At 44.0% G+C, this 19,322-nt stretch overlaps 1 protein-coding gene across 2 annotated transcripts in view; it reads left to right on the forward strand.

Moving 5' to 3' along the window:
* Positions 1-19,322, forward strand: part of BRINP1 (BMP/retinoic acid inducible neural specific 1) — a 90,265-nt gene that overhangs the window by 11,461 nt on the left and 59,482 nt on the right. The window contains exons 1-2 of one of the 2 annotated variants that reach the window (XM_068914917.1): positions 14,902-15,336; positions 16,880-17,147. In XM_068914917.1, coding sequence (XP_068771018.1) covers positions 16,930-17,147 — 218 coding nt within the window. In that variant the 5' untranslated portion in view covers positions 14,902-15,336; positions 16,880-16,929. Of the gene's footprint in view, positions 1-14,901; positions 15,337-16,879; positions 17,148-19,322 lie in introns of those variants that run through there. The other variant, XM_068914916.1, reaches the window with a different exon arrangement.

Consider the following 19,322-nt stretch of genomic DNA (forward strand, 5'->3'; position numbering starts at 1 on the left):
CCCCTGCAGTGCTTATCATTACTTTGTTAAGTTTGAAAGACAGTCATTATGTTTTTCCATAGTATTTCGTTTTCTCACTGCTGTTCCTCCAGGCTGCAAACATGGGGGACTGCCATGTTAGGAAGGACACAGGTCTTGATTTGTGTCTCTCCCATGGCAGCTCATGTCAGGGTAATGCACAGAAACATTTTCTCCCCTGTTAATGCAATAAGCCCAGGAAGAAGGGAGGGAGCTCTTCCATAGAGCCCGAGATCAGTGAAGAGCAGTCCCCAAGTCCTTTGCGTACCAGATAACGGGGTCCCTCTTTTGATGCTGGGGGCATGACCCCACCTTAGGTCGGGTACCGTAGGTGAATGGATGGGCCAGGGGCAAATACACCCTGCTGCGCTTGCACAGCATTACTGCTTGTCTGTGGATCACCATATGTAAGTTTTAGGGCTAGAGAACTGTAAAGAAGCAGAGATATATGCTGGACTTTATTTTTCTGTGTGATTTCAAAAGTATTGAAATGATGCGAGGGCTGATTTCCAGCTTAATAGTGCAGTATTTTTGTAGTATGATGTTGAGGATGCATACTGCATGCCCCCTGTATGCGTATGAGGAGTGTCTGGGAGGAGAGTGTCTGCTGGGACCGTGCTGGAGGACTGTAGACGGTTTGTTCATGTTGCCCACAATTGCTATTACTGGAGCAAATTGTACCCAGAACTGGGTTTCATCTTAATGGAAGGTTGTTTGATCCTGAAAAGATCCCAAAAAGCGAAGTAATATAAATGTAGTGCGTACAGTTGGGAAACCCAGGAGCAAACCCCAGAGCCAAGTTGTAGAAACACCCCAAAATATTGAGATGCCTAACTCCTATTTAAGTGGCTACTTTTCTTTATATCCAGGGGATGTAGGCAGCTAAGTGGGGGATGATTCCCTGGGAACTGAGGGTTCTGGGACCTCTCGAACCTCTGGGTTCCCAAAACCTCTGGGACTGAGATTTCCAGCAGAAGCTGTGAGCAAGGTCTCGTGCTTGACAGATCAGACACAGAAAAGGATGCCAGATTATGCCAGAAAAACGGGATCCTCAGTACATGCTGTTCCTGTCCCTGCGTGTCTGTCTCTCATTCAGAATGCTCTTTGGTGGTTTGAATCAGAAAGGGCTGATTGCAGGGAGCTATGCTTTTTTGCTTAATGTCAGACGTACTTAGCCATCACGGGTTCTTTTTCTATATGAACCTCATGCCTATTGGTTGCATGTTAGAGAGAGCTGTGATTAAAAAAGAGAAGAGAAAAGAAAAAATGCAGAGAAAACAGAGAGTAAAAGGAGATGCTGTGACTTTTAAAATAAAATAGTAGTAGATGGAAATTGCTAATGGAGAAAGTACATTCAGCCTCTCTAAGATTATTTCTCAGGAACTTTTCTCTCATTTTTGATGCAAGGATTAGCTCCCATATTTTTCTGTAAGTGTAATTATTTTATCTTAAGTTCTCCATTGAGTATAGGTTTGGACTAGAGGAGGGCAAAAGGCTATGAAAGCCAGCAGCTCAAGAAACTCACAGAAATTCAACCTTGCTGAGATTCCTTATGCTGTTACGAAGATCTGACGGACAGATATTTTAGTTCCTAGTAGAGATGGGTGAATAATGAATTTTCTTTAGTTTCATTCTGAACGAAAAAATGAAAGGAAAAGAATTGATTAGAGCCATGTCAACACAGTTAGGGTAAGGAGAGAAAGAGAATTTTTTAGGATGAGGGGGAATGGGAGCAAAGGAGAATGGAATGTCACTTCAAAACTTTAAATTCTGCAGAAATAAAATGCTTTGTTTCATAATTGAATTATTTTGACTTTTTTTAACATTTGCATTTAGATCCATTTGTAAACATTTCAATACAAAGCATGTGATTTAGGAAATGATGCAATCATGTACTTTGGCTCTTTAAATTTTTCCAGTCCCATATTTTGACAATAGCTATTTAATGGATTGAACCTGAATTAATAAACATTTTTGGTTGATCCCCAAACACTTTTTGTATGGCTAATTTTAGTACGTGTTAAAAATAATGTCACACAACTTCAGTGCCTATGATTGCAGTTTTCTTTATGTTACACACAGTTAAAAACAATGCATACATCACATAACTCACACAAAGGGGGCAGAGCAGCAGGAGATAAAAGCAGAAAATAAAGAGATTTGACTGAAGTCACAGAGTAAATCAGTAATAGAAATATCTGTAGAAGTCTACACTCTTGATTTCCATTCTTCTGCTCTCTCACTAGACTGCAGGTGAGTTATAAATCCCTTTCTCAACCATTTGATTTTTCTCGTACTTTTTCCTCTCTCATACTTTCTCATTTGCACCTTCAATTCTTTTTTACTTCTCCTTTAATTCTACTTTCCTTATTCTCCATTTTGCATGTACTCTCCTCTTCTCTCTTCCTCTCTTCCTCCTGTAGAAGATTACTAATGAAGTGGCAAGTGTTAATAATGTGTCTTGGCTGTGCCTGCTGCGATGGATAAAGCAGGAGCAAGTTGGGTGAAGCAGAAGAGTAGCAAAGAGGAAAGGAATGGGACAATCTGACCTGATGTCTAACTCCAGCTGTAGGAAGGTGAAGGACCCAGCTGCATGCTTCAAAGCCCTTACTGCAATGGGAGCGCAGAGCCAAACTGAATATGTAAGGAGGGGAGCGTAAGCATGGCCAGAAAGCTGGGAACTTGTATTCCTTGGCTCAGTGGCCAAAAGGAGAGCAGACTTCAAGGACTGGGAGGTGCATGCGCAAAGAGGAACCAGTAGATTTCTCCTCTTTGCTGTGGCAGGACCTCAAACCTGGGCATCTCGTACTTGATTCATCTGGATGGGTTTGTGCATGGGGACTTCTTCCAGTGCTTGAGAAATATCAGATGCAAATATGCATATTCAATCAGACAGGGGTTACGGGTGCTCTCTGCACACTGGGCAATGCACGCTGGCAGGGATTAGACCGCCATCTGCCTGGCACAAGACACATCAAAGGATTGGTACCTGCATCCAAGATGCTGCTGGAACTCCTGCCGACTTACTGAAGTTCTTCAGAATAACATTTTTGTCACTGGAGCCTCTCTTTTGTGGTTAATGGACAGATCCGGACAGACTGTATGGATTTAGAGAGGAGAGTCATGTAAGGGTCAAACAGGAGAAGAAACTGAAGAATCCATACTCTAGGCACATACCTATAGCTCCCTGGAGGAATACATATGATGGCAGAACAAAGACATGAGAGCTAACGGGGGGGAAATTGTGTTCATGCTGTGGGAACGAAGATGTTGCCTAGCCTGGAATCCAAGCAGGAGGAGAGAGAATAATGAGATACAAATTAGGAGCAAGCTTTCTCGAGCTGCTTTGGTCCAAGAATATTATACCAAGAATAATATGAGCAAGAATAGTTGGATCTCTTTGTAAACAACCACATTAGACATGATAGATAACTTCAGCTTATGTCTTCATCAGCACAGTAGACTCTAAATATCCATCTTTCTTTAGAAATTCTTACCAAACACATTTGATGTCAAAAGGATAATCCAGGTAGCCATATTCTTCTTCTGCATTTGATTCATCACTCACAGAAAATTACTTTCATCTAATTCCACTGCTGCAGTTGAGAAAAGTCTGTTTATTCATTTTCCACAGCAGTGTCTCTTTCTCCAGCAGCTCTGACTAGCTGGTATATACCCTGGGGAATGTTGAAGCAGAATTAATTAATCATGACCACTGATGGAGGTGTTTTTCAAATTTGGATTTGGTCAGTTGATTACACAGGGACTTTCTGGGAGTTAAGCAATTGAAGGAACAATGTAATGTCTACTCTGGATCACTTTTAGACACCGTCCCTTCAGGAGCGTATGGAGGGATGTGGGATCTGACAAGCAGTGGGCAAAATCTAGCAGAAGGCAGTTGTGTGAATCCTGGTGGAGGGGACCACTCTCTCCCTTTGGCGGGGCACTGTAGCAACGAAACTTTAGACCGTGGTTTAACATATCATCTCCCGTTCCCAGCCCGTGAAGGTGTGAATTTTTCAGCATCTTCGAGAGAGTCTCCTGGAGAGCTCTCATTCTGCATGTCCCCTTCAGTGCAGGAGGAGTTGTGATGGCACCTGGCACGTGCCAAACTGGAAGTCACCCCTTCAGCATGCCCACAAGTGATGGCAGCTCTGGCCAACTGCACAGGTTGTGCTGAAGCAGTAACATTTGTGTTACAAATAGCTCCTAAGTCTTCCAGACCCTCTCCCCTCCCCTTGTAGAGCTGTGCAGAGCATGTGCTATTCTTCCTGGTCAATGATTTCCTCCCGGCAATGGAGAAAGGTCAAGTGTCCATGCCAATTCTTTTCGATCTGTCAGCAGCCTTCAAATCCTCTGGCAATGAAAGGCTAATGATTTGCAGTGTCTGGCATAGATGGGCAATCTCTCCCTGCAGGAGCATTCTTCCTTTCCAAGGAGAGTCCTCAGTGTGGCTTGGGGTAAGGAAGCGTTTCCCTCAAGGACTCTTGCAGGGGATAATACGGTGCTCAATTGTGCTGTTGCTGTCAGAGGGATAGGGGCTACAATATTATCAGCATGCTGATGACAAGCAATAAGGCCAACCTTCAAGTAAATCATCCCCAGCTTTCAAACTTTATCCTCCTCAGACATTGTTTTCTCCCTCCAACTTGTTCCATTTTTGTCTAACACAGAAACAAAAGTCGAAGGACTTTGTTCCTTTCCTGCTCCAGACATGAGGCCAAGCATACAGAAAAGTCACCAGGACATTGGGATGGATTTATTCCGGGGCAGGGAGGTAGAAGCATCAGCCTTTAATGGAAGCCTCAGACTACAGCAGTGCTTACTATTAGCAAAAAGCTGTAATCAGTAGTGACAGACCAGCTGGAACAACAGTAGATCAACCAGGCAGATCTGCATGCAAAGGTGCACTTTTGAGCAGCTGTGCAGGGGAATACAGATTCCAAGTTGTCGTGACTGGCAACAGAGCCGGACCCCTTTCAGAGGAAAAGCAATCAGGAAAGTCCCTGCTGTTTTAAATAAATCTCAAAACATTGGACTATTTCCCCCTTTTCACCACCTTGCACAAAGCACCAACCGCTGTGTTCACCCCTGCGAAGCCCACCTGGCTGGGGAGAGAGTAACCCCTCTTGCCAAGGGATGCTGGCAGCCTTTAGACAGGGAGGAGCAGCCCTCACTACCTCTTTAAACTTTCTCTTACCCTGAGGAAAAGGAGGAGAAGGGAGAAGAAGGTGGCCATAGCAACCACCTCTGCTCGGCACAGTCGTGGCCTTCCATCCAGCAATACCAAGCCCCCCCTCCCTCGCCTCTTCCACCCCAGAGGTTTCTGAGCCTGAGTCAGCCCAGCTCCGGCTGCTGCTGGCGGGGAGGATGCTCCGTCTCTTCTCTGCCTCCTACTCCATCCCCACCGCCAGGCACAGCCCAGCCCTTCGCCTCATATTACCACCCTGCCTTTGTATATATTGTACCTGGTGCTCGCGTTTCAAATGGACTCCCCGTCCTCTCGCTGTTCAGCCCTGCAAGCGGGTGCTGGCAGCGCTACAGAGCGCAGCTCTCGGTACCGAGACCCCGGTGCCCTCAGTCTCTTATCGAACTGCACTGAATGCACAGGAGCCGCTGGGGACATTTTCATCCATGAAATGAAGAATCAATAGAGTTGCCTCATTACAGGCTCTGCGGTTCTCTCCTTCCCTTTCGCTGCTCAGCTTGCCCTTTTTTTCAACCCCTTTCACCACCACCTACACCGACTTGATGGTGCAAATTCACTGGGAGCAATTCCCCTCTGCTATACACAGGGAAGCAAAAACGTGGGTTAAAAAAAAAAAAAAGCCTAAGTAGACTTCCAGGGAAGAGGTGGTATGTATCTTTCAAAAGTGCATAAGTGGCTTGGAAACCAAAGGCACCATGAGGTCAGTGGTGTTCAGATTTTTAAATCTCTGATGCTCATGAAAACATTACACACAAAAATTCCACTCTGGGAAAATTAGAATTTTTCCTCCTTTTTTATTTTGTTTTTAAGAAGCAGAGAACTTGATTTTCTGATGTACAGAGGGGACTGAAGCTGGACTGTGCAGTCATGGAGCTGACAGTCAAAGCTGCTTGCAAAATGGACTTGCTATTTCCTCGGGAAATTCTCGCTGTTTGATTCGCTCTGTTTGTGTGGTGATATTTTTTCGCTCCATTCTAAATCAGAACTCTGCTTCTGCAAAGCTCTTATGGCCTAAAGATTCAAAATTAATAATAATTTGGGACCAGCAATACCTTCTGTTTCTGTGGTACTAAAGCACAAAAACACTATTGAAAATATTTAACACAATATACAATAAATAAAACACCATTAAATATTGTATGCAAAATATATTTTAAAAATACTAAATATGTCAACATAATACAGAATATGTAAAAATGTCAAAACAAATTAATTGAAACAACGCAAAAATAATGTGCTTATCTCCTCAAAATGAAACATTTCAGTATAACTGAAATGAAGAGAGAAAATCAAAATGATTTGTTTTGACACTTTAAACATAAAAAAGTTTGTCAAAATTGACATGTTCCCATGCAATGTTTCGATTTTAAGAGAACTGCATTTTCCTGCAAAAACGGTTCTGTCAAAATTTTTGACCAGCTCTACTTACAGTCTATCTAAACAGACAAGTATCACAGCCAAGACTCTCAAACACTCCAGGTGGTCAGAAGATGGATTTAGCACAGAGCAGAACAGTCTCAAAGAAGGAAATAAATAACACTCACATCTAGAGGTGGCCTTAAACTTGGGTACCAAACTGCCTTAATGTCTGACATGTTCAGACCTGAGTGGTTTTGGCCTTTAATCCTAATGAGGCCCGAGTTCCTTCCGTTTCTAGCAAGTCTATGTTGCGGGTTTGGTTCAATGATGAAAGAGAGACTATTTGTGATGAGCAGATGCCAGTGCAGATTCTCAGTATCTTCTAGGATTTTTCAGTTCTTGGCATCGATTGGGGCCTAGCTAGTAACAACCCTTCTATATTTGACAGATTAATACTGGTAAGTATAAGATGGCTTTATTCTCCACACATCCTTCCTTCTCAGTGGCAATCCCAGACTTAGCACAAAGGCTGAGTCTGCAGCACTAGCAGCACTGCAGTTAGATTGGCTCTAGGATTCAAAGCTGATGAAAACAGCTTTGGCTAGAAATTCTCTCACCTTCATGAAACACAGATTTTAAATCTACTCATTATATAAATGCAGTTTCAGGTTAATTTGAGCTTCTAATTTAATATGCTGTTCTGAAATAAGAGTTAATATGATATTTGATTATCCTTTTGCAATGAGATCCAACCCAAGCCTCATTGCCTTCAATAGACCTTCCAGCAGAACCTGTGGCTGCTGAGAGCTGCGTAGACGCGCAGCCAGAGTAGGAGACCTACACTCACGATATCTAGCTTCTGTTTCGGAAGCTGCCAGTAAAGTGGTGTTTTTGGGGGCTATTACACATTTTCATCTCACATTTCTAGACTGAATTTAAGTTCCTATGCATGAAAGTGCATACAAGTGCCTCTATCTGGGGAGGCAGGGCAGTACATGGAGCTGAACCTGAGTCTTTTCACTTCAGATCAGTGGTCTGTGCACTAAAGAGCCCGTCTGAATACTTAAATCAGCGGTTCTGTCTCTGTGGGTGATTCGTATAACACCTTCAAGTCACCAGGCAGCATTCCTCTGTCAGGACCAGGCGTATCAAGCCCACATCCGCAGCCTGTTTTTCTAACGCCTGCTCTCGTCATGGCTCTGCTCCTCTGTGAAAGTCTGAGTCATGCAGTCCTTACCACGTCTGAGCTTGCCCCCGCGGCGTGATCTGGCAGGAGTTTCGCCCAGGGTCTAAGGTAGTGGCTGCAGGAGCCTGTGAGTCTAGATTCATGAGGTTTTTATGGCCACAGCTATTCTTCAGTTGTTCGGTGTGACAGGAGAGGCGGATCTGCCTTGGGTGAGAATTTGCAGCTATTAGCAACCCCGGGTTTCTTTCCCTCCCCTCTTCCATTGCCCCCGGTTGCTTTGGCCTCATCCAGTGTGAATGGTGGCAGAACCTGGCGCCGATAGGAAGCATTGAGTTAAATGGTGCTTTGCATCCTGACAGGTAGGGCTGTCACTACCTGAGCAGCAGGAGCTGCACCAGGAGAAGCAATGGCTTGTGGATTTCAACCCCTTGTGCACTTCTAGCCCGGGATATGAAACACAAAAGACCTGGGTCAAGAACTAAGTTCCTTTCTGAGGGGCAAGAAAAATAGGAAGATATATAATTTGCGAGGACCATTAGGTAAGCACAGCTTCTTAGCATACCAAAGGAAGCAGTGTTGCCTTGCATTTCCTAAACCCCCACGGAGCAGGGCCCACTCTGTGTATTCACGGCATGAAGTGCCGTGCCCAGGAATGAACCTCAGAACAGAAATAATATTGCACAGAATGTCTGGTTTAGGATAACAGTCGACCTTTTGGATTGAACATCACATTATTGCTCTTCCGGGCAGTTTTGGCATTGATTTTTCCTTCAAGCCCTCTGCTTACAGGTCCAAAAATTGTTGCAATGGAAGGTATTAGAAAGGCAAGACTGGCACACAACATGGAGTAGGCATGGAAGCAAGAACCAGGGCTTCTGGACTCTGACCCAGACCTGCTCTTTAAACTCAGATATCAGCTTACTCTTTTTCGGAATTTTCCATTAAAATTTGTAGAGAATAGTAAGTTTTTTGTTCAAGAATATTGTGTAGGTCAGATGTTTCTATGAATTCTTCTTCCAAAATTACAACGTGTATTTTGTCTCAATCAAAACACACTGTTTAAGAAAACACTTCATTTTAGGTTTTAATGTATATTACTCAACACACAATGAAAAACAAAACAAAATCTTGAACCAATCCTTTCCAAACAGAAAACTCAACATATTCTGTTCAAAAGAAAAGCTGACTTTATCAAAATGCTCCTTTTTTCCCCTAAATCAACACATTTCTACAAAGTATTTTGCCTCTGATGAATTGGCATTTTTCTGACATAAAAATGAGCAATCCAAAAAAATCCTAAGCAGCTCTGTGGCAAGTCTTAGCTAATTCTGGAATGGTAGCGTGAAGGTGCGTAGGAAGGATATTGCAAGGAGACCTAGTGCTGTACTGTGACTTAAGAGATTTGGGTTGAATTCCTGGAGCAGTTATAAAATGATCTGGGACAAGCCATTAATATACCCTGCCTCTCAATTTCAATTCTGCAAAATGGGAAAAACAGCATTTCCTGATCTCCTAGAGCTACTGCAAGGATAAAAACCTATTAGCACTTATGAGATTACTGGACTTGGATATGAGATGTATGAATACTGAGGAAGACAGAAGACAGAGCTGCATTTGGGTGTAACTTAGAATGAAATTATGGGCAAGTGGTCTAGCTTGGACAATAATTTAATAAGAGCAGGAATAATTTCAAGTTCAGGGCGATGTTTAATAGAAATCAGTGCTCACCACCCATCATATTTTTTTTTTCATAAGCAGCTCAGAAAAGCGCAATTTATCATTATTATTATCATCTATATTAATTCTATCTCTGCCACTTTACAAACGAGAGGAGTTCCTCACAAACATCTACAAAGCTAGCTCATTATCCAGCCTCCCTATTTATAACTCTCATTTATGACAATAGCTATGAAAATGTTGCCAAAGAAGGGCTGCTGGTGTGCTGACACCGCTGCTCGGCCCGCTGAGCGGTATTATCTCACTGTTCCCTTGCATTCCCCCATCTGTCCCTGGCCATCTGGTGTCCTTGGTCTTCTAATTAGATTGTAAGCTTTTGGGGGCATGGACCGCCTTTTCAGTTTCTGTTTGTACAGCACCTAGCACGATACTGTTCAGTCCCAGATTTAGCAGGACTGTGTTCAGAATGTGGTTCCTCATCACACATCTGGATGTGCATGCAGTAGATCCTATCAATTCGGTTTCAAATCTACTGAGCATTGGCAGATGGATCCCCTTTCTAAGCAGAGACCTGAACCTAGTGTCTGTGGATCCTGGATTTCTGACTGATGGTTTTGGCACCTTGGCCAGTAAAGAACAGGGGCAGATTTATGACAAGAACTGATAGTGTTTAATTCCCTCTGCTCACACTGTCCAAAGCAGTTGATGTTGTGACTTGGTAGAAGCTGCTTGCTTGCCACAGTTTTTCGGTTTTGAGCTGCCTCTGCCTCTGATCCTCACTGTAATAACACCGGTGGTTTGTAATTAGCTGGAGTGCAGGGACAAATGAGCTGAAATCAGCTACCTAGTTGTTACCAATGTGATTCTCACCTCGCTATAGGCAGGTAGCAATTAGGATTCTTGCACAAAACCTGCTCCCTTTAGGCTGCTGGTTGAACTGCATTAATAACGAAGGATTCATAGTGTGCTTTTGGTTCACTGAATATTCTGACAAGTTGTAAGCAAAGTGTTGACTAGCTGGAAAGAAAAACCTTTTTTTCCTCAAAGTCATTTGAGGTCAAATGAAATATTTTTATCTCTGTTCTCTTTTAAGAGGCTGGAAGGGCCATTCAAAAGCAAAAAGCCCCAAGTAATTTCAAATGGAAATTTGGAAATGTTTCCCCTTGGAGCTCTCAAAACCAAAACATTGACTTCTCCCAATTATTATTTTCTCAGCATGAACAATTTGGCAAAAATGATATGAATGTATGAACTGTGTTGGTATTTTTGGAGAGGCATTTCTCATCTCCCCTCCTCACCTTTTCTCCCTCAAAATGTTTCAGCTGATGAAGATCCCTCAGGTTTAACTGTTCACGCATATTTCAAATTAAAGCAGATAAAGAAAAAGTGGAAATTTAGACAATGATCAGAGCAGAATCGCCGAGGTTTGGAGAGTTGTTCACCCACTGCTGCCTGAGATGAAGAAGTCTCACTTCCAGAGAGAAATAGCTCTGCAACCATTTAGGATTTTGTCATGTTGCATGCCAAAGTCATCCAGAAAGTCAAAGCAAATGCTGGATTGCTGTTCCATCTCTCACTTCAATCAGATACGAGCCTTTGTAGTTTGATCTAGGACAGAAATGGCTAAATTCTGCATTTCTAGGGGCTGAGTTTACCCCCAGAACTTCACGTGACCCAGTGAATCCTGATAGACTCAGCTGGGTTTATCATCTTCTCCATCCCTTTCCATCCATTCTCCCTTTTCCCCTGGCTCCAGCATGCACATGTAGATGTCTCCGGATTGACTGGTTCGCTGGCCAAAATTTCCAAAGGACATCCAAGACGGCTTCACGAGCAGTATCTGTGTCCCAGCAATTTCATAAGCCATCCCTGAATTAGGTGCAGAGCATAAATGATGCTGTTCTTGTTGCACCCAGCAACTTACAAGGAGTTAAATCCTGAGAGTGTAGCACAGTAATCACCTGTCTAGCAGGAATGTAAGTGTACAGTTAACTTAAAGCAGAAATGGTTGAACAAAATCTAAGAGAATATCTCCCATGCTTAAAATTAAGCATACGCTTAAGCTGTTTGCAGAAATGAGGTCAGACGTTTGTCACTTTGCAGGGTCACGCTCTAAACTAACATAAGCTGTTTCATCTCTCCCTTGACACTTCAGTCTTTTACTAATTTATCAGCATCCTAAAGCAGTGTGTGAAGTTGCTGCAGAACAGAAGTGTTTCAGATACAAATAGCAATTGTTAGCCTCTTCCCTCTGGTAAATGGCAGCAGGCAGAAACCTTTCTCAACCTGCCAAGAATCAAATGTGGGACACAAGAAAGAATTATTGGTGCATGAAGCTTAAGGAGATAGGGGACTTATTTCTTTACGGCAAATAATGCGTTCAGTAATTTCTCTTTCCCGAGTCTGCATTTCTGATGGAAATAGTTTACAACAATGAGCATGAGAAAACAGAAGGAATGTGTGCAAGATCAATTTGAATCTAACAGACAGGATAAATGAAAGGTACAGAGGTTAGAAGAAAGGTTTAAAATCCCAGGAGGCGGAGGAGAAGTGTAGTGTTTAGAGCAAGCAATGGAGAGTCAGAGCTTCTGCGTTCTGCCTTCCCATTTATAGCAGTGAGGTAGGGCTACCCAGCTTCCCCGATAGGAAACAGAGCTGGCAATATCAATTTGTGCAAAATCCATCATTCTTAGCTTTCTTACTGTATAAAAATTATCTTTTAAGTGGCTAAGTAGAGTCCCAACTTTATTCTGTTCTTTTTCTTTCAAGAAACAACAGAAATAACAGCACTTGCCTGCCTTACTAGAATGCTGAGAGCTTTAATTAATGTCTCTAATTCAATTTGAACTCCTTGGATAAAAGGTGCTGTCTTGTGACAGCAAAGGTATCGCCTAAAATAGAATATAATTAACACATAGATATCAATCACAATGAAATTAAGTGTACATTCAAATACAACTTGCACTTTACAGAAAGTACCTGCCTATTTTTCCTTCAAGAATCCTGAAGAAAGACTCGTAAGACAAGCAACATTAAATGCTCCAGGCTGAATTCAGATTAGAATAAGGCCATATTAAACCACCTAACAAAGTAAGAGGGACTGTAAAGGAAATATACATTTGCACTGAGGGATGTACCTTCACGATGGGCAATGCTAGAAAGTGACTGTACTGTGACAAAGAATCAGCACGTCTAACGTGTTTTTCTTGCAGTTCTTATTTACCCTGAACTCTAGCCTATGTCCTGCCTCACTCACCAATCACATTTATTAACAGAGGTGTCACCCGCATGATCGTGTTTATTGACATGAACCAGAAGGACCCAGATCACTGCATAACTGTGTAATGTTTCTGAGTGGAAACGGGCTGCGGAGCTTGAATTCTTTCTAACTGCCACGCTACAAACAAAGCTTGCGGACTCCTTGAGAGGTTATCGTTCTCTGCTGTTAGGACAGGAATGCCTCGTGAGCCAAACGTGCAGCAGGACTACATTTCGCTAAGTGCAACACACAGAAGATGACTTCTCCGACGAGTTCACAGTCAACTCGGTCACACATAAATACTACTGTATCTCCAAGCTGACAATTAGAAAGTAAGGCAAAAAAGCATGTAAGCACATAGCCCAAGATCATAGAAGGTGTCTGGGTCAGAAATGTACAGAATTTTTGGATTCTTGAATCAAAACCCAGTGTATCTGAGTGTATCTGCTACCCCCCTCTCCAGTTATCTGTTACTGTGGAGATTGCTTTTGTACTGGATATAACTTACAGTTAGGCTTGGATCTCCTACCCAAGGGCTGTGTACATGGAGACATCCCCTTCCTGCCTCCTTTTGCCCTGTCCCCTGGGCAAAATCCCCAGGACGTGTCTTACATCAGTGGAGCCCCAAATTAATTTCAGACTCAAAACTTGTTAGCAGTTAGATTGAATAGACCTCACAATATTGCCTCAGACACAAAATAATACCACTTTCAGTAAGCTTTATGGCTTGCACGGGACCAGCCCTGTGGTATGCATTAATATTTAATGTGAAACAACATTTCTACAGCAGAGATGGGGGCGGGGGGAGGGGGAAGATGCTACTAAAAAATTAAACTTGGTTGTGTGATAGTTGTCTAGACCAAGTTGTGTTCTGCCATCCTCCGTTGCCTCAGGCACCATTCCCTGTTCTCAGCACTGATACTTCCAGCCAGACTCCAGACCGGAGCTGTGTCTACTTCTCCCAGTTATCTCAAGAAATGCTCTCCCAATATTTTAACGCCCAATTAAGAGCCATCACAACTCTATTCATCCTGACTCTAGCCTTGACCTAAAAAGAAAGGGAGGGAGGATAAAGTGGAGGGGAGGGGAAATTAGTGAATATCCCCTCTCTTTTGTAAGCTGAAGTTTCCCCAATGTATGATGCTCACATGTGAGATGGCAGAGCGGGGATTTCTCTGAAATCCACTTCATTTCACTCTTCTAGTATTTCAGTTCACACTTGCCCAGTACTGGCAACTGGAGATGAGCTGTCAGTCCAGTTTGGTACGTAAAAGCTCCCGTTCTCTCTTTGCAATAGAAATTCAATAGAGAGTGAAATGTTTAAAGTAAAACTGATCCAGGCTGACCGATAAAAGAAGTAGTTATGGAAGGGCTTAATGAACAGACAAGCAAGCGAGTTTGGACGATGTGAACAGAACAACTGATCGTTATCAGCAGCAAATCTGCACACCCATCTGATGGCGAATGTGCTGAGTCTGAAGCTGTTTACGGTGGAGGGAGCATGCTGGAGGTATACTAGGAGCAGCAGGGCAGAGAAGCAGCCCAAACAGAGGACCAGGAGAAATGAATTTCTGAACTGGAATCTGGAAATGCTGAGGGTGGGATGAAGCTGAGAACATTTCTCAGGAATCACGTCAGATTCATGATTGCTATGAGCGGAAGCAGATTTGTATTGTAGCCCCCCGGGAATGCACTGTATTCCCTTCACCATGGGGCTAGAAACTCCTCGAGCCCCGTTTTGGCAAGGTGGAGTAGAATCATTTCTTTCTGACAGGTGAAAGACTAAAGCGTAGAAAACTGTCTATCTGATGCATGGTTGAAGTAGGAGTCAGTGGAGAAGGCTAATATTAAATATGTCTCCAAACAGTAAAAAACTCCTCAGTCAAGATCTACAGGTACTATTAGGTTTAATAACAATAATATTCTATCCGTAATTAGAAAGGAGTTTTTATGTGCCCAGCAGAAAAAGCTAAAATCATTGCTTTCATTGCTTTTCCCATACTTAACTTTTTTCCATTTTTCATGTAATGCCACAGCTGACTGTCATTTTTAACCAGACTTACACAACTCCGTGTTGTCAAGTGCCGCTGAGCTAGATGCAGCTCCACAAACACATGCTGTGCACACGTGCAGACTCCCACACATGCCAGTGCGCACACACACTCGGCACTCATGTTCTTGTTGCACCCCCAGGTTCGATACGCCCGCACAGAAGACATGCACGCTTGCTGTCATGGGCTGCACCTTTGCCATGCTCCCAGAGAAACCTCCTGCAGCAGAAGAGCTGTCCACGCTGTCCACAGATGCTGATGCTCTCTGGTCCGTACAATACCCCTCACACTAGCCAAGTGCTCAACGTTCACAGTCAGTGCTGCAGATATTTATGGCACCTCCAGCACACCTCAGTGTGGCCTCTCCTACACTCCTAGCGAGACCCTTTTGCCCCTGGGAATTACAGACTTTCAGAGCGCCTGTGGTGGAGTGAGATCCACGACCAGAAGGATTGTTTGGAGACGTAGAAAAATAAGCCTGAAACCAGATCTCACCGTAGCAGAGCACTGCATATTCCAATTTCTCCTGCTTTAAAGAGCAGCTCCAGTCTCTCTATGCTATATTCTCCAGAAGCAGGTGGGTATTGGCTGCCCTGAGGACAGGTTTTGGCTGGATTTGTGCAGCCAGAGCAGGAGATGCAGCCTCAAGATGGAGATGGCTCTGCCTGCCCGGGCACATCCCCCCGAAACTCAGCAAGGCAGCCAGATGGACAGGAGGTGGGCAGGAGGAGGAACATGTCCTGCTTACGGAGACGGCTTTTACAGAGCAGCATTGACAACTCCCAGCAACGGCAATGTAGATGTTTAGCTGTGATTAATAGGGAATGCAAGCTGGGTAGCTGCTGTAGTCTCTTTGCTGCTACGAAGCAGAAGGGCGAGGGCACCACACCAGGAGCAGGGTGCTGGCTAATCAAACTGATCACCTTCCACCAACGGAGCACAAGGCTTCGCGTGAAGAGGGGGCATCACGCCAACAGCGTGACTGTGGAGGCGGATGATCTAATGGCTGAAACACTGGAAAAGGGAGTCGGGAGATGAGGGCTCTCTTCCAGCTGTATCGATGGCTCGTTGTGTAACCTTTGGCAAGGCATTTCACCCCTCTGTTTCCCTTCCCACTCATCATATGTCTTGTCTATTTAGACATTAAACACATTGAGGAGGGGAAATGGCTCATGCCAGGGCTGCCCGCAGCCCCGATTTGACAGAGGGGCTGTGCAGTGGGGCAGCCATTCTCCTGCTGTGTAAGCAGGACCGTACCCTGCACCAGGTGGCATGAAGCATCCCCTTAAGCTCCCTAGGAAACCTCCCACCGCTGAATGTGCACGTTCAGTGTGTCACCCTGTGGAGCCTTGATGTTGAAAAGAGCCTTGAGGTCCTACCATAATCCAAATAGCAGCAGAACCTGACCCCCACCAAACACACACATCCCAAACACCCAGGCAGGAAAGTGGGTTGGGGTGATCTTTATCTTTTAAAGTTCAGCAGAATTTCATGGAGGGGTGTGTGTGTGTGCATGTGTGTGTTTGTCTATACGTCTGTGTATGCTCATCTCCAAAACCTGGATAATTATTTTGTTTTATTTCTTTTTTTGGCAACACTTTATAGTAAAAGCTGGCTCTTTATAGATTGCTCAGGTTGCATGGAGTATAGATTACAGATCATCAGAGAGACATGAAAGTAGAAGACACGTTTCTCTGGCGCAACATTAAAGGGAAAATAAACAGGTAAATGTAGCCTAGGGTGCGGCCACCTTCTGCGCCCAGCCTTTGCTCATCTTTACAGCATTGCGGAGAACTTCACGAGGGAAATGATGGACAAGCTGGAGTGAGGATATCTCAGGCCAGGACCTGGTTATTTCAAAGGTGATACATGCTTAGAAGGTCAAAGGCATTACTTAGGTGCATGAATAAAACACTGACAAATACTCCAAGCTGTTAAAACAGACAGACTGAAGGCTTTTAAAACTTGATTTTTCACGTCTATTTTCACCCTAAGAGGGCTGTCAAAACACCAAAGTAATTCCAATTTTTAAACTTTCTTTCCCTCCTCTCTTCTCCTCCCTCCCCTCCATCTCTCTCTCTTTTTCTTTCCTTCCTCCTCTTCCTTCTTTGTTTCAACAGGACTCCACAGAATGGAGCAAGAATGAGAGGAAAAAGGCAGACAGAAAAGCATGAACTGGAGGCTTGTTGAGTTCCTCTACCTCCTGTTTATATGGGACCATATACTAGTACAGCCCTCCCACCAGGACCCAGCTGCTGCCAACCAACATGTCTCCAAGGAATTTGATTGGCTTATTTCAGACAGGGGGCCTTTCCACCACTCACGGAGCTACTTATCCTTTGTGGAAAGACATCGTCAAGGATTTACAACCAGATATAAAATATACAGGTATGCTGGTTTTCTATAGCACTCTTCGCTTGCATGGGTTGTTTAGTGGTGGGAATACAACTAGTTCCCATAGAGTCAAGACTTGTAGTCTGTGAGACGTGTCATTGTCCCTGTTCCACCTGCAAATGCTTCTTAGGGTCTCCAGTGCCCTCAGCTGGCATTGCAAGTTGCTTCAAAGACTCAGATGTAATGCTCTGATAGTAAGATGAAGACACTGTGGAAACACAACAACAAGCACAGCGAAAATCAAGACAGAGAGGGGCCAGGAGTGTACTTCTCACGTGGGGACAGATTAGCTAGATAGGTGCACAGACATGTTTGCTAAAATGATTGTACCTCGAGGCAGACCAATCCTCCATACCAAACGCATGCATATTCACTTCCAACGGCTTAAGGTTCATGCAGACAGGAACAGACATACAGTTGTTGAGACACACATCAGTACATTAGTTCTCACACTGCTATGCACGCACCATCACTGTGTACTGCGTACCACAGGCCTTTGCAGTTTATCTCCTTGTACGAGTCTGACGTGCTTCCAGAACTATAAGCTTGATTTTAAAGTCACTCAATTAAAAAACTAAAAAGAATAGGCAGAATTAGGATTTTTCTTTGCCTTCTAGGTTTTGATGCCTTTGCTGTTGTCTGTTTCAAGCTCTTCTTGGCAGCTGTGATACCTAGAAACATACTTTTCTTGTTTTATTTGAATGTGAAAAGCTGACGTGCTTATATGAGCCCCCTACTACAGCAACAGGTGTTTTGGAGGGAAGAGGAATAAGTCAGCAAGTGTTATGAGATTTGGGCTACAACCATAAGATACTGCAAAACTCACAGACGTGCACATTTACATAATTATATAGTCCTGTTGTGTTTCTGAAAAACACTTGCGAACACAACTACACAAACTAGCAGGTAGGAAAGTGATAGTGAATAGCCTGCTGTAAATATGCATACAGATACACACACTGCTACTGGGGGGGGATAACAGAAAAACCATGTGCGGGCAGGCACATGGTTTTCCCTTGGGCAGAAAGCCAAAAGCACTTGCAGAGTAGTATCAGCATGCTAGACATTATCTATGTATGGGGAGGAAGAATGAGTTGAGCTCATCATGTGGCCTCCAGGGAGTGTAGCATCCCCTCCCCTTGCACCAGCCTGCAGAGTGAGGTAAGATTAGAAAGGGTTGGAGACACTGCCCCATCTTGTCCTCTTCATTCAAAACAGCCCAGAGGGGAAGATATAGTCCCAAAAACTAGAAATTATGTTGCCACACTTCCTTGAAAGACGTCTCACTGATTTTGCTGCACACAGGAGCAGAGAAAACAAGTATTTTTAATAGATTTTTTTCCTGGTATACCCCCAGCTTCCCTGGCTGCACTGCCTGACAGCACACACTCCGGCTGAAAGTGCAAATCTCTTTCCCATGCTGTGTCCCTAGCAGCAGCTCTGCCCTTTGTTAAAGAGTTATTCAGCCCCGAGTGCCACCGTGACGGTCTACGGGAGCTGTAGTGGGAGGGAAATACATGCAATGTATGTGCTCAGACACATCTAAGAACTGTCACTGCAGGTCAGGCCAGAGATCCATCAAGCCCAGGATCCTGTCACTGAGAATCATGGAGAAACGGGGCTGGAAGGACCTTGAGAGGTCATTTAATCCCTGCATCTTCCCCAAGGCAAGATCAGCTGTACCTGTGTCACATTTGACAGAGGTTCGTGGGTAACCTCTTCTGAAAGGCTGGCTTCCCGTGACAGAGAATTCACACCTACCGCAGGCAACCCATTCCACGGCTATGCTGTCCCCACCTTCATAAAGGAGCTAAAATCTCTTCTGTTGCACATTAAGCCTGTGACTTCTAGTTTTATCTACTATGGGTTGAGGAACAAATTCCCTGTGCGTTTGTAAGGGAGTGCTAAGAACCCGAAGGCCTATCTCAGGCTTCTCCTTTTGGAACAAATAGTGTGATCTTTCTTGTGGGAGCCTTCCAGCTTCAAAATATCAGGAGTTTAGGCACTCCCAGGTCAGGGGAGCTACATCAGGTTCTGCTTTTAACAGTTATTAACAGACAATTTTGAATTTTTCTAACTCCCTTTTGATCGAGTTTAGAATTTGAGTCTCCATACTCTCCTGTGCCAGTGAGTTGCATACTATAATTGCACTGTGCAAAACATACTCTT

The sequence above is a fragment of the Struthio camelus genome, chromosome 20 (assembly GCF_040807025.1).
Source record: "Struthio camelus isolate bStrCam1 chromosome 20, bStrCam1.hap1, whole genome shotgun sequence".
Taxonomy (NCBI): Eukaryota; Metazoa; Chordata; class Aves; order Struthioniformes; family Struthionidae; genus Struthio; species Struthio camelus.